The sequence below is a fragment of the Chrysoperla carnea genome, chromosome 2 (assembly GCF_905475395.1).
Source record: "Chrysoperla carnea chromosome 2, inChrCarn1.1, whole genome shotgun sequence".
Lineage (NCBI taxonomy): Eukaryota > Metazoa > Arthropoda > Insecta > Neuroptera > Chrysopidae > Chrysoperla > Chrysoperla carnea.
The window spans coordinates 91,765,202-91,778,510 of record NC_058338.1 but is presented as its reverse complement, the minus strand read 5'-3'; the positions used below and the strand labels follow the sequence as shown (position 1 = coordinate 91,778,510).

The 13,309-nt window shown below is 28.9% G+C and overlaps 1 protein-coding gene across 3 annotated transcripts in view; it reads left to right on the top strand.

The window, feature by feature from the left end:
* LOC123291901 (dual oxidase maturation factor 1-like) overlaps positions 1–13,309 on the top strand; it is a 198,513-nt gene that overhangs the window by 147,121 nt on the left and 38,083 nt on the right. For all 3 annotated transcript variants that reach the window (XM_044872356.1, XM_044872354.1, XM_044872355.1), the window contains exon 5: positions 4,680–4,902. In XM_044872356.1, coding sequence (XP_044728291.1) covers positions 4,680–4,902 — 223 coding nt within the window. The remainder of the gene's footprint in view (positions 1–4,679; positions 4,903–13,309) is intronic.

Genomic DNA, 13,309 nt, shown 5'->3' with positions numbered 1-13,309 from the left:
ATTTTTTGATTGGTTAATTACAAAACGAGGTATAAGTTATAATAGATTAAAATAGTCAACTCTGTACTATCCATATTTTCTCAGCAAACCCTTTCATTTGATACCAAACAAATCAAGGAAGTGCCTAAAAAATATCTAATCCACTATCTTGAGTGGTCTGCCATATTTAATTAAGAATAATAATCCAGTCAAAATAAACATTTGACTTAGGAAAAATTCGCATAGAACTGAAAATTGCCAGAGACGTTAAATACATCATTATAAATGAAATATCAAAAATCCCCTTCGATCCTACTTCTGCAAAAAATTTTATTCAAGGTCAAAAGTATAAAATTAAGGTTTTTCCATTTTTCTCGAAAACAGTAAGTATTATCGTAAAAATAGGTCGGACAAAAGTTGTAGATCATACAATTCTCTACAAAAATGGTCCAGTTACTTTTTCTTTTACGACTCACCATTCGTGAGATATCGCGGTTTTAATCTTTAGAAAATTCATATTCATCAATTATTTCTTCGTCTTCATTCTCTTCTTCTTGGAGAATTTCTGTTCGCTGTTCTAAGAAAAGGGATGCATCAATTGTCTCTTCATTAATATCATAAATATCTTCATCTGTTGTATTTGTTTCAATATTGGAGCAAGTCTGACCCTGACAATTGATGCATACTGGCGAACAAAATAATCCTACTTTTTGACAGCCACAATTCTTACTACAATCCGTCTTGCATTTACAAAAAATAGTATTAAGTAGTTTTTCTGGAGCAGGCGGGAGTAAAGTTTTAATTGGCTCCAAATAGTTGTCTGTTAATTTCCAACCCCATTCTTCTGGGTCCAGCTCATTGCCTAGCCACACTTGAACTTGATAATACACACGATACAAGTGTTGAAAGGCAGAAGCAGATGTTGGAGGCAGACAAGGCAACTGTACTGTTTTATTGTTCCATGCAGATTTTACAAACTTCAAATATCTATATTTGTCTATGGAATCAATTTTTTTTGGAGCACCATACATTGCAAGAAGAAAACGAATTCCATTTGTAACGATGTCGTGTGGAGAAGAGTCAATCTTTGTGAATACTTCTGCGCAATGAATTAAATCATTACGTTTTTCAAACAATTTAAATACTGATGTTTTACCTCTTTTAAAAATGGCTGATGTAGTATCGCAACCAGTTATTGCATGTAAAAATAAAATATGAGCTTGACATTTCGGATATGCAGTCAGACTTTGTGATGAATATATTGTTGATTGTACTTGAGCTTTCCCAGGTTTTAAAAAGTAAATAATTTTATCATTTGGAGTCCGTGCAGTCAGTAATATCAACAAATCAACATCTTTCCCAACAACGACAGTTGTATTTGAACTTTTCCATTGTTCTATTGCTGTTTCAATTATAAGGACATCAGCATCCTTATCAGCTTGTTTTATTGAAATACCAGCAACTGTAAATTCTTCACATAGCATTAAAATGAAGCGAGACTTATTGTGAGTATTTGCAAGAAATTGTTGTTGGTTTGTTGGAACTTTCATATGTCGATCAAAAACGATATCAACAGATGAAGATGTTTTTGTAGTCCGACGACGTTGTTCTGCAGCTTTAATATTTTTCGTATGATTAGTATAGCCATCAAATACAATCGTACTGTTATGACCAAAATTTCTTTGTACATACTGAACATATTTTTCAAAAATAGTATGAAATGTTTCATTTTAGTGCATATTATGTAAAATATGAATTTTCTAAAGATTAAAACCGCGATATCTCACGAATGGTGAGTCGTAAAAGAAAAAGTGACTGGACCATTTTTGTAGAGAATTGTATGATCTACAACTTTTGTCCGACCTATTTTTACGATAATACTTACTGTTTTCGAGAAAAATGGAAAAAACCTTAATTTTATACTTTTGACCTTGAATAAAATTTTTTGCAGAAGTAGGATCGAAGGGGATTTTTGATATTTCATTTATAATGATGTATTTAACGTCTCTGGCAATTTTCAGCTCTATGCGAATTTTTCCTAAGTTATGACTTTTTTTTTTTTATTTTGACTGGATTATAATGTCATTTAGCTCACCATATGTTTAAATTCCTTGTGAACAAGTCCTGTTACTACTTTTCCCTGTTAAGACATGCTCCTCTGAAGGCATTTGAAACAAACTTCTTGGAATGAAAAGATAGCGTTTTTCGTAAAGAAACTTTTTTCTATGCCTTATCCCTATATACCGAAATAATTGAATCACTCAAGCATAATTGCTTAAAATTCATTTACAAGATTTGACCCGAGCATAAATATATACAAACTTAGCTAGTTAAATAAAAGCTTGTATAAAATAGCATTATTTGTAAAAAAAAATAATAAATGAAGCATTTTATAATTTTATAAGACATGCGCTACTATTTTTGTATATACAAACAATGAAGTAATTGATACAAAACTTAATTATGTTCAAAACATATTTACCTATATTCTGTTTAAAAATTATTCTATGAGAATATTATTTCAAAGAATTAATGGACACGATTATTTGTATATTTTTACAAGTACATGCTTTCACTGATGGCGATTAACGTCAGTATAAAGCTAGTACGAAATAAAACATAATCAATGCTATCGAGAAGCAAGGAATTTGGTCGAGTAGAATATAAAATGCTAATAAAGAAAACGTTTTTTGCATCTTTCTTTTTTATTCGTCTTATTGGAGGTTATAAAATGATTATAATAATCATTTTTTCTTGCCGCACGTGATAATACAATTTATTTATTTTTTTTTTTTTTTTGCTAGATTTTGGAATATTTGCTAAAAAAACGATATTTAATTCGATATTGTCTTGTTGGTTTAATTCTATAATTGGATATCTTGACCATAGACAACCAATTATAATATATAAATATTTATTATCTATGATCTTGACTATCGATTAGAATAAAGTAGGGGAGCGAATGGCTTGTTGTAACAATTTTTAGAAAAATTAATATATCTTGAGGTGTATTAATAAGCTGGTGGAACAAATGAATGTAAATCTGGTATGGGTACCGGGACACAAGGGCATTCCAACATTCCACAAGCATCAATAAATATCCGGGAGTTCCATTTTCGAATTGCAAGTTGCTTCTCAAAGAAGATATTTTAAAAAGGGCCAATCTTAAATGGAGGGAGGAACGTACTTGTGGTACTACAAGAGTGATATGGTCTGAGTACAATCGCAGTGAATCACGACTACTGCAGGAGCTGTGACAGTGGTGACGAGGAGGAGACAATGTCTGATCTTCTCTGTCACTGCCCATCTCTTGTCATGAGGAGATGGACTTACTTGAATCAGCGTCTCTTTGACGACCTCTCCGACCTGGACTCCGTCGACGTCAAAGCTCCTCCTGCTATTCTTAAACAGCTCCAAATGGTTCGTGGAGTAGTGGCCGGGGATGGGCCAACCCTTTTTCTGTATCACAACGGACCCTATGGTCTAAGTGTGTCACCCCAGGACAGCCACTCTAACCTAACCTAACCTGAGGTGTATTGATTAAATTTCCACGAAATAAACATATTCCACAGTTACATTTTATTTAAAAAAAGGTGGTGCTACAACTTACCCCGTGCTTCTAGTTTATTGTAACATCTATTGGGGCAAGTAGGAGCAATCATAAAAAACGAGAGTAATAATAATAAACATTTGAAGCCGTCATTTTAATCATTTATTACTTTCATTTATATAAAATAATTATAAAAAACTCGTTACACTTTCTATAATGACACCTGGAGTCATCTGAAGTCCTTAAAGCCGGGTGAGAATTTCTGCACATAAAATTTTAGCGTGGTATGCCGGTAAGTTTGAGTCAAAGAAATACATTAGTTCAGTTTAAATTCCTAGTGAAGACTTGAAATAAACTTCTTGAAATGAAAAGATAGCGTAATTCGTAAAGAAACTTTTTGGAATAAGGAGTACAGCGCAAGATTAAAATTTACCAGCTTCTTATTAATTATTAAATTAAAATGGAATAGTTTAAATCATTTTTTTTTCCACTTTTTTATGAAATTTCAGCTTAAATAAACCAATATTTAATCTCTTAAACAAATAAACCAGGAAAAAAATAGAGATCTTAATATGAAGAACTTTTCTATTCAAAGCAATTTTTTTTAACATTAAAATGATAAAAGAAAAAAAATGTATTTTATGCTAGCTTGATACCCGCACGCTTCACTGGGCTTAAAAGTAAAAACCACCGCTATATATCCTCCACCTCTTTTGATCTTACTTACCCCCTTTCCATAACACTTGAACGAATTGTTTTACGCAGCTAAAAGATATGCACAGTTTTCAATTTTTTTAATTGCAAAATAGTCATAATTGATTTAGTATATCAGAAAAGGTGGCCATGATTTGTTTGACATTTACTATTTTAAAGATTTCTGTAAATATTTAAAACAGTAAATTTCAGATTAAATTGAATTTTTTTAATTTTTTTTTTTAAATATCTATATTTTAATAATTTATAGCGCATATGTTATTCTGATGTAAGAGTTATATTGCTGTACAGTTTCATTAAAAACCATTCGCTAGTTTTAGCGTGAAAGCGTAACAAACAAACAAACAAACAAACATCTTCACTTTCACATTTATAATATAAAGGATTTTCTTAACAATATGTTTTATTAAATGAAATGTGAATTCTTTGATTACAGCAATGCCATCAAGTAATTTAACATCATGGAGTGATATCGATTTTAATGAACGTTTTTTATGGTCTGGTGCACATCAAATGGGTGATTGTTATCGTAAAGGATTAGAACGTGGCTTACCATTTCCAATTTTAACTGTAGCTGAATATTTTAGTATTGGACAAGAGGGTTTTGCATGGGGACGACAATATCGTGCAGCTGGATACTACACGTCAATACTATTATGGTAAGTGTTATGGTATAAGCCAAAAAATACTTAAATTCGTTCAAAATAGTTTTCGGCGAAAATCCGCATTTTTTTTAAATGCTTATAATTCGAAAATGGTGAGATTAGATAAAAAATGTGAATATTCAAAAAAATGCTCGAAAATTGTCCATTACATAAAGTATAATAGTTTTTTTTTAATGTTAAAAAAATTGAATTTGGTGTCCGGAAGTAGGGTACTTCTGTCCCACCCTATGGGCGTAAATCTAAAAAGCACAAGTTCGCATGGATATGACTTTGTTGAATACAATCAGACAAACATTTTACACCAACTCCCACATTAATTTACTGAAGAAGAGTCGATTCCTGGGTTACACGGTTTTTTCTGTTTTAATTCCCCGATTAAAATTTGATATGCAATATCCCTATTGAGGAAAACAAATACGATTCGCTTTTTCAATTAACTATGTTTTTTTTTGCAATGTGCAAATATCTACAAAAAAAAACGTATTTATTTCAATATTATTTTATTATTATTAAAATACGAGAAAAAATACACAAAAATATTTTGCAATATAATTAACACATGATAGGTTGGTTTGTTTATGTATATGTAAGTGCATATTATAAAAAATAACTTAAATTTCATATCATATTATAATTTATGATATTAAAATATAATTTATATTGCTACTGGTCATTTTTAATATGTTATTAATATTTAATTAAATTTTATAATATATCTATCTATCTGCATACATACAAAACTGTTCATTTTTATACCATGCATATATGTAATATGCAAGGTATACTAAGTCTAGTCCCAAGTTTGTAACGCTTAAAAATATTGACAGTACGAAAAGTTATAGGTGTTTATAAAATCACCTAATAAGTCCATTTCCGGTGGTCTGTTCGTCTGTCCGTCTGTCTGCCAACATGATAACTCAAAAACGAAAAGAGATATCTCGCTGAAATTTTTACAGCGTACTCAGAACGTAAAAAGTGAGGTCAAGTTCGTAAATGAGCAACATAGGTCAATTGCGTTTTGGGTCCGTAGTTAGAGATAGAACAAAAGTTTAAATGTAAAAAATATTCCTTATAAAAAATAACCAACTTTTGTTTGAAACTTGTTTTCGTAAACATCACTGTTTACCCGTGAGGGCGCAAATAAGGCGTAAATTGTATTGTATGTATTATATGGGAATATCAGTTGTGTATGTGTGACATGTATGTATGTGTAATGTGATAGTCATCAACACTGTCTAAACCTGGTATTTTAACAATTAACTCAGTCAATTGTTTGTTTCCACTTGTTTTTTATTTCATTCTAAGGTACCAACTGTATTAACAATTTTTAATATCCAAAATTACACGTATTTTAGTTTAAAATAGTTTTATTAGATTAATCAAAAATTTATTTATTTTTAAATTTTTTTTTTTTTTTTTTTTTTTTTTTTTTTTTAAGTTTTTACGATATTGGCCCAAATTCTTAGATAAATATTTATTATATTTTATTACCGAATAATTTTTGATGTAGTGTCTTAGCGTGTTTGATGTCAATTGGTTTTTGATTTACTGACCGATTAAAATTTTTAACATGTGAATAAACTGTTGACCAAAAGGATTGCATAAAATTTCAAAATAAATTTTAATAAAAGTTACTTCCACATTAACCACAAATCTTAATTGAGGTTTAATGAAAAGCTAGAGATTTGAGGCTCTATTTCTGTCGATTAATCAAATTTTTGTTAAAACATGTTTCAAGAAAATTTAATTGTAATTAAATCTAATAAAACCTTTTGTTGATAGACCTTTTCAATTTAAAATCACGATTCACTTTTGTTTCGGACTAGTGTCAGTACTACTGACTTGATCAGTCCGAAAAAATAAACTCTGTACTTTCAGTCATGATTTGATGAAAATTCCTATTAATCCACTGTAATTTCAACGTAAATATAACCCAACGAATGTGTAACATATTATATATCAAAATTAGTCGAATAGACCATGATGTAAATATCGTGTGCATGATTAAATGTAAACAACAACAATAAGTAATAATAACCCAACTTATTGGCAAAAGCTGTAGAAAAGATGCGTTCGTTAAATCGCCAGCTAATTTTTTTTCGAAAGTCTTTATCATTGATCGTTAATGTTTCGTACGCGTAGTTTTCGAAAACATTTAAAACAAGTGAAAACAAACAATTGACTGAGTTAATTGTTGAAATACCATGTATACACAGTGTTGATTACGTAATCGTTTTTTATTATTTATTATTACGCAATTTTTACGTAAAGATAATAGTAGAAAAAGGTAGCCACTCTTAAGTAGCCACACATATATACTTGTCACACACATATAATTGATTTTCTCATATAATACATACTATATAATTTGCGACCTCACGGGTCAACTGTGATGTCTATGAAAGAATGTTTCTTATACAAGTTGTTTATTTTCTAAAGAATATTTTTTACATCTTTTGTTCTATTTCTAACGGTATACAAGATGGGTCCTACGGATCCAAGACCCAATTGATCTATGTTGCTCATTTTATGTCATAAGCCCACTATAAAAATTTCAGTTAGATATCTTTCGAACCTGACCTCAATTTTTATGTCTTAAGCACTCTATAAAAATTTCAGCTAGATATTTTTTTCGTTTTTGAGTTATCTAGTCCAGAGACGGACAGATAGACGGGCGTACAGACAACTGAAAAATTACGGAGTAATCCCGTTCAAATACAAACAAATTTGCCTTAGTGGACATTTTGCGCAATGATATGTTTGCGATTATGAAGTGTCTACACAAATTTTTGTTAATCGATTCGAAGTTGCGTTGTACTAGGAGTCGAAGTCCCTAAAAGGGTAAAACTTTCATTGATCATACGTTTTTATCCTCTTTGAACAATTTCCAAATAAAACTCCGATAAGATACAGATACAAAATAGAGTAATTTCTTACATTGTCTAATGTTTTCCACATTTCGGACTATGATGTCAACATCTTCAAAACTAATTAAACAGAAAATTCATACATAAATAATAATTGTATCAACAAACAAACATAATAAATTATTGAAATATATTTTATTTATAACCTTTAGGCTAATAATGAAATGAAATTGATCGTTATTATTATTTATCATTTTTTTGCAATTGACATTCGAATAGTTCAATTTTTTTTAATTTCACAGTTTATTTCTTAATTAAATACACAATGGTGGTAAAAAACGGTTCATATTTTAGTCAACTACATTTAAGTTATAAGCCAATATTATTTGTAGCTTCTACTCACGATACATAATGCAATTGAATCTTGAATAACTCGTCGCAAGAATAGAATATCTCTAAAAATTTATTACCAGTAACACGTTCTAAAAATATAAACTCCTGCTAAAAAATAATATGAGTGTACTAAAGTAAACTATTCATATGTGTTTAAATATCAATGTAATTGAGATATATGCAGGATATACTGATATAATGGAGATATCAACAGGCGATAAGAACACACACACACGCACGATTTCATCAGTTGATATTTCAATAACTTATTTCAATCACAAAATCAATCAAATTTTTATGACTGTAAATTATTTAAGATAATAGGAACCCAAAAAATAAAAAAACTCGTAGCGCAGGATCTGCGTTAACTAAGCGAATTTCCTCAGAGATTGAAAACATTTTTCTTAAAATCGAATATTGTTCAAGAGTTTTTATTTCGAAAACAAAGCGTCTAGAAAAAGAATCATAAGAGTATTTTTTTGCTTAAAACTGGTCAACGGTCAGCGCAGGATCTGCGTTAACTAAGCGAATTTCCTCAGAGATTGAAAAAAGAACACATTTTTCTTAAAATCGAATATTGTTCAAGAGTTTGTATTTCGAAAACTAAGCGTCTAGAAAAAGAATCATAAGAGAATTTTTTTGCTTAAAACTGGTCAACAAATACAATAATATTTTTATTTTGAAGAAATTCATAATTTTGTACTTTGCGCACCTCCCCCCACCCTTTGTTTGTCTGTCGATTTTCTCATTAACGAAATTGGCCTTTCAAATTCCAAAACTCTTCTTGACACCAATTTTATTCAAATCGGACTTCAATTGCGACCGCTAGAAAGCGTACAGACATATACACGTGTAGATATGTATAATAGGATCAATGAACATTTGAAGAAATTTTTTCAAAATTCCATTATCAGTTCAAAAAACGCTCCATTTCCTTCCGAAATTCGCTAAAAGTCAAGCTCATTTGACGATTATATGAGCACTTTTTGAGATATCTCCAGATTCCTTAATGAATAAATGCTTTTCGTACAGTATTTTAGTTGATACATCAAAAATTACTTACGAATTCTCAATCAATTGATAATTTTAATTCCGTAAATCGTAATTTAAATTTGAAAAAATAAAAACTTGAGGTATGTTTCGATAAAAATAATTATATTTAATTTACTTTAAAAAAAGTTGCCACATTGCAATTATAGATATTTAACGCATAAATTGACTAAATAATTTTGTTTTAATTAAAGTAATTTAATTAATTTAATATTAAGTAAATAATTAAGTAAAATTTCACGTAATTTTTTTATTAATAATACATTTTTTTTAATATAATTTACAAATATTATTGTTTTAATTTTGTGTATAACTTTTTTTAAATTAAATTATTACATGGTTTATTAACAAATCTTACTAATTGAAGTGAATTTTGGGGGAATATAATCGTTTAAATAGTTACATATTAATGTAAATTATTAAATTACAATAGGTTTCATAAACGTTTGCAAAACAAAATCCTTTATTATCGTGCCAATGTGATCTGTTGTGACCTTCGATTTTTTCTTTTGGTAGTTAAAAACAAATCTCAGAAAATAACAGAAAAATGAAATTTTTGTGTGTATAAGGACAGATTAACCTGGAATGAAACAATTTTTGCTCTTTTTTGGTAAAAAAACTGACTTTGATAGTTAATTTCTCCTGAACCTTTCATAGAATAGATATGAATTTTTCACAAAAGACTAAAATAATGATTAATTGATAAATTAAATTTCAATTTGGATCATTTTCATTTTTTCGATATCGAAATATCTTAAAACAAAACTTAAAATTTTTATTCCCTGTACCGTTTAGGAGAATTAACTTTCAAATTCAGTGTTTTTACCGAAAAAGTTTTTCATTTTTTAACTCCGGAACTAAAAAAAGAGGTGTAATAAGTTTGACCGCAATGTGTGTGTGTCTGTCTGTCTGTGGCATCGTAACGCTTAAACAAATGAACCGATTTTTATGTTTCTTGTTTCATTCGAAAGGTTATTTAATTGAGAGTGTTCTTAGTTATGTTTCAAGTGCCAGTTTAGGGTTACGTACCCGAAAAATTTGTCGGAGGTTTTTTTAAATTTTATTTATTTCACGTATATGCACAGTTCTTAATTTTTGTATGATTTTAAAACTTAAAACTTGAGGAATATTGATAAAATTTTTTTATTTAAATGGTAAAACATTTTTAAAAGCACTTATTGACTAAAAAACCAAAATTTATTACGACTTCTTGATATACCACCATGTATGTAAAGAGGGCTGTTTTTAATAATTAATTTCTCGTAAAATGTACAGAGAATCGATTTGAAATTTATACAGTAGACGTATTAAATACTCATTAATTGACACGCAAAATTTCAGTTTTTTTGGCTACACTTTCGTTTTGATATCAAAACACGTTAATTAAAATAAATTTTGAAAAATACTGAAAATACTAAACCATTGAAAATATAATAATCTTGGTATTTTTATTCGATATCTTCGGTATTTTATATTATTCATTGAAAATTATTTATGATTGTGTTATTCACCAAATAATAATGAATATACCAACTTCTTATAATGTGATCGTTATAAATTATAATTATTATTATTTATAAATAATTTGAAATGTTTTTTTTTGTATATCCTATTAGAAACAATAATAATGGCGACATAATAATATTATTTAATTATAAATGAATGTTCGTTCATTTTGTTTGTGTTGCTTATTAAATATATAATAAATATTATAATAATAACGATGATCGATTATGGTAATACCATGATACCGACATACGACATAAATATCGTGATTTTGTTATTTAAATATTTTATTATTATACCATGTATATGAAATATATCAAGGTATATTAAGTTTAGTCTCAAGTTTGTAACGCTTAAAAATATTGATGCTACGAACAAAATTTTGATATAAGTGTCCATATAGAATCACCTAATTAGTCCATTTTCGGTTGTTTGTTTGTCTGTCTGCCGCCCGTCTGTCGTCTGTCTGCCCGTCTGTCTGTCGTCTGTCTGCCCGTCTGTCTGTCGTTTGCCTGTCCGTCTGTCATCACGATTACTCAAAAACGAAAAGAAATATCAAGTTGAAATGATATTTTAACAATTAACTCAGTTAATTGTTTGTTTTCACTTGTTATTCTTATATTTTTTGAATGTGTTTTTGTTTTTATTAGTAGAAACATTTTATGTTACAAGGTAGGTACCCAAAAAAAAAGTTTAAATTTTTAATCAGCGAGTTGGGGACTTTTATTCATTACATAATCATGTGTATATCTAGAGTATATCAAATGTTTCTGAATCACTTGACTGAAATATACTCCACCAATTTATTAAAGAAACAAAATTTTACCTTAATTTCAAACAGCTGTGTCTCTACGAAAAATCATCAAATTCGGAACTTGAAAAACAGTTCATTTGAAAAACGATGTGCACGGAGGGTTGAAAGAGTGAGTTTTTGTAATGTTTTCCCTAAATTTTATAAAAGTTTAACAAGTGTACCAAAATTTTAAAAATTATTTTACACAAAATTTGTTTAAACCACTGGAAAGCTTGTTTCTTTTTCTTGAAAATGAGAAGCAAAATAGACATTGAATGTAAAAGCCTCCATCTTTTGAAATAATCATCGCACTGAAATTTTTTTCATATCGTTCGAAAACTAAACTACCTCTTTTTAAGCCTATACCTATTGTTTTGTAAAACTTTTATAACTCCCCCAATTTTCGTTTTTAAAACATGCAAAATAGGCGTTTTTTCTTCTGGCCACCATTTTATAAAAAAAGTGTTATCTAAATTATTATTATGCTCATTAGAAAACTTGTACTTTATAGTTTTGGAAGCTATTGCTCAAAAATTGTTATCATCCCTTGCCATCATCCCAAACTTGTTTATTTTTAGAGAAAATGAGCTAAAAAAAGTTATCGTACGAGCTTTTTAAATCAAAATATTTGCAGTCCAATTATATAAAAAGTCACTGTCTACGACGGTAAATCCAAGAGACGTTTAAACATTTGAAATGCAAAATTCGGCGAGTTATTTGCGTAATACGATCACAGCTGCTGTGAAACGTGCATAAAAATAAAATTTAATTAAACTAATTTTAATCAATTTTTTCCATGAACGTTTTTTTTGCAAGACAAGCTTGTACCATTATTTTCGTAATTAAATTATCTTTCTTCTGATACCAATTTCGATTCGTTGACAGATCCGTGTAGTTGCCTATATTGACCGTATCTGTTCATTTGGTATGAACTGATCTACGTCTGTCAACCAATCGAAATAGGTATCAGAAATATAATTTAATTACGAAAGTATGGTATAGGCTTGCCTGAAAGATTGCTCATGAAAAAAATTTTATTAAAATTAATTTAATTAAAAATAGCCATGAACACTTTTCGATCGAAAAACTATGATAGGAAAAATAATACATAAAAAATATGTCTCATCTGGTTCTCAGATGGGTGAAAATCGACCTTATACCGTCACTTGTACTATTATACTTTTTTAAGTTCAAGTAAAAGCATAATTTATTTGTGTGAAGTTCCATTAGATTCTAGTCAGTTCCACGACTCCATGTTACAAGACTCTAAAAATAAAAGAAACATTGCAAGACATTTCCACCTTAGGTGTAACTTTATCACTACCGTAACAAAGGCGACTGTTTTGCCAAGCTTATTATTTAATTATCTGTACAACGACTATAACCACTGTAAGCGATCTTGAATTACGATAGACATTCATGAATATCGTGATTTATACTATAACGTAAGACTTTTATTTTGTGGTTAATATATTAGCACATATAAAATATGTTATAAAGTATGAATAAAATTAACGAAGCGTGTAACTTTTTGCAAATTATATATGCGTTCTTATGTACAAAAAAAATTTACAACAAGCGCTACAAGTTATAACAAAATATCATAAACATTAATACGTTAAACAAGACAGTTGACTTTATTGACCCGACTATATTGAACAACAATATACTTAATAAATGTATTTATAATAAAAGTCAGAATTAGATATTTAAATGAACAACAATGATTTTTTACAAATCCCTCTAAATGATTTACATAAATTGAGGGAATTGTGTCAATTTAGATTGTAAA